This window comes from Terrapene carolina, unplaced genomic scaffold, assembly GCF_002925995.2.
Source record: "Terrapene carolina triunguis isolate 2854851 unplaced genomic scaffold, T_m_triunguis-2.0 Scaffold23229, whole genome shotgun sequence".
NCBI classification, from domain to species: Eukaryota; Metazoa; Chordata; order Testudines; family Emydidae; genus Terrapene; species Terrapene triunguis.
Genome location: NW_020687580.1, coordinates 7,166 through 9,781, shown reverse-complemented (window position 1 = coordinate 9,781; position 2,616 = coordinate 7,166). Strand labels below are relative to the sequence as shown.

Below are 2,616 nucleotides of genomic sequence, written 5' to 3'. Positions count from 1 at the left end.
GGTTTGGGGGTGAGGGGAGGGAATACAAACCCCTGGGAAGAAGGAATTCATTGTCTCTATGCTGCTTGGACTCTGGGAGGCAAGGTTTCTAGGCAGAAGCAAGCAAGAGACCCACATCGGCGTAGTCTGTGTTAGCCCCGTAGGACACACAGAGGTTGCTTATTATATATATATAAAAAAACTTTTATTACCTTTAGAAACTTTAGTATGGAACTCATTTATGAATATGTTTGCAGTGAGTACAATGGACACTGGACCAGGCAAATGTATATTCAGGGGCTCACCACAGGTTGTTAGTTGCAGAAATGCAGAGAGAGTCAGACTCGTCTCAGAGCTCTACTGAGAGTAATTCCCTTAGTTAATGGAAGGAGTCTGTCTCTTATAAGGAGCGGGATATGCAAATAGGGGTGACCGTTTCCTGTTTAAATCTGTCCCTCTCTCTGCGCAGGCTGCACCCGGAGAGACAATCTGCAGCCCCTGGGTCTGTGCAGTTACTGGCTAGTCCCCTGAGAACTTTTCCCTCCAACACCAGGGAAAATGAGACTTTGGCTCCATTTAATTTTCATATTGGCAGCTTTGGAAGGTATTTTGTGCCCTGTGTAATTCACACAGTCAAGTGAATGTGATACTATTGCCCTTTTAATGTGATTTGTGTTGTGTCTTTCTTCCCAGGTGCCCGCTCGCAGGTCCAGCTGGTGGAGTCTGGCGGGGATGTGAAAAAGCCCGGAGACTCTCTCCGCCTCTCCTGCAAAGCCTCCGGGTTCACTTTTACTGACTACGATATGAACTGGATCCGTCAGGCTCCTGGGAAGGGGCTGCAGTGGGTGGCTAGAGTTAGTTCCCCAAGCGGATCGAGTCAGTGGTATTCTAAAGCAGTCGAAGGGCGATTCACCATCTCCAGAGACAACTCCGTCACCACGGTATACTTACAAATGACCGGCCTGAAGCCCGAGGACACCGCCCGGTATTATTGTGCCAGAGACACAGTGAGGGGAAGCCGGTCTGAGCTCAGACAAAAACCTCCCCTGCAGACATAGGGAAAGGAATTTCCTGCAGGTGGCGATCACGCTCCACAGTGATGAAAAAAGACACAAAATATCACCCTGCACACAGCTGTCCTAGGAGACAGAGGCTCTGCTGACTACATCTCCCCAGGGGAGCTCGCGGAGCAGATGCCCAGCGTGTATTTCACAGAGCAGGAAGAAAGAACAGGTGCATCCGACCTCGCTAGACTGTGGATATCCCTAGTGACTCTCTGATCACGTACTGTCCATTTTAAGGCTTCCTCCTTCTCCCAGTGAAGTCAGTGGAGAAGCCGAGCCATTCATGCAACCCAACTCAGGGGGCATGTTGAGCCCTGAATGAGAATTGTTTGGCAGGCAGGGTGGGGTCAGTAATCCCGCAGTGATCTTCCCCCTCTGCCCATTGATAATTGTCTGGATAAGAATCCATCCTTTTTATAGGGGCCAGCGCAACAGCACAACCCCCATCATAGAAGATTGGGGCAGAAAGAGACTTCAGGAGGCCATATAATCCTAGAGCCTGAAAACAGTGATGGGTTAAAGTGGGTATGAATCCAAACATAAATATGAATGGGAAGGGGAATAGAAATGGAAATCTAAAGGGGTATTAATTTGAATCTCAGTATGAATTGGGTATGAACTGGAGTATTACTGGGTCTATAAAGGGAAATAGGAACAGATATATGACTATGAACTCCTATGGATGGCATTGGCAATATGAATGGAAGTGTGAATTCAAATGGGAATGGGAATAACAGCGTGAATAGAAATATGAATCCAAATAGGAATACCAAAAAGAAAAGCAATATTGATGCTGACTGCTAGTAACTGGCCTGCTGTTCTGCCTGTTACTATTACCCGGTTCAGCTGGTTTTCCTCTGGGAAGTTAGATCCAGACCTGTCACTGTGTTCAGGGACGTCAGGAAGCACAGGAGGAAGTCGGACCAGCAGCAGCCGGATCAGGACTGAGATCACGATCAGGAGGTAAGTAGTAGAGACATGGCCTCTCGGAGCTCTCTCCTTCTCTCTTCTCCTCTCAGCGTGGGCATTGAATGTTAATTGTACTGATTTGCATGCGAGCTGTCCCATCCCCCAGAGTCCACGCACAGGCTTACTCTACCCCTTCCATGTCGGGGCAGCTTGTTAAAGAAAGGGTTTCCAAACACCCATCATAAATAAACCAAATAACTTTACAAGGAGACGGTCCAGTCCCATCTGCACTCCAGCCGTAGGAATTACAAAAGCTACAGGCAGATATCAAGGGCCATGACTGAAAGGGACCATGACCAGGACACACTGCAGTGCAGGGTTAAAATGAAGGAGCTGCGGAACACCGACCCACAAGACACAGGAGGCAAACCGCCACTCCAGTGCTGCCCCCATGACCTGCTGGTTCGACAACAAGCTGGACACGATACTTGGAGGCGACCCCACCTCCACTCCGAAGAGCCCCGTGGACACTTTGGGTGCTGTGCCAGCCCAGAGTGCACCGAGCCAGGAGCAGGAGGAAATCCGGGGTGAGGGTGATGAAGAGGAGGGGGTTCCAGAGCCAGAGGATGACTTAACATCCATAGATGCATGCAGGCAGGAGCTA

The 2,616-nt window shown here is 49.4% G+C and overlaps 1 gene segment (V, D, J or C); it reads left to right on the top strand.

The window, feature by feature from the left end:
- Positions 1-537: 537 nt before the first annotated feature.
- LOC112125162 lies at positions 538-1,037 on the top strand. The segment is given in 2 exon segments: positions 538-583; positions 673-1,037. Coding segments are annotated over 2 exon segments (411 nt in total).
- The last annotated feature ends 1,579 nt before the right edge of the window (positions 1,038-2,616 follow it).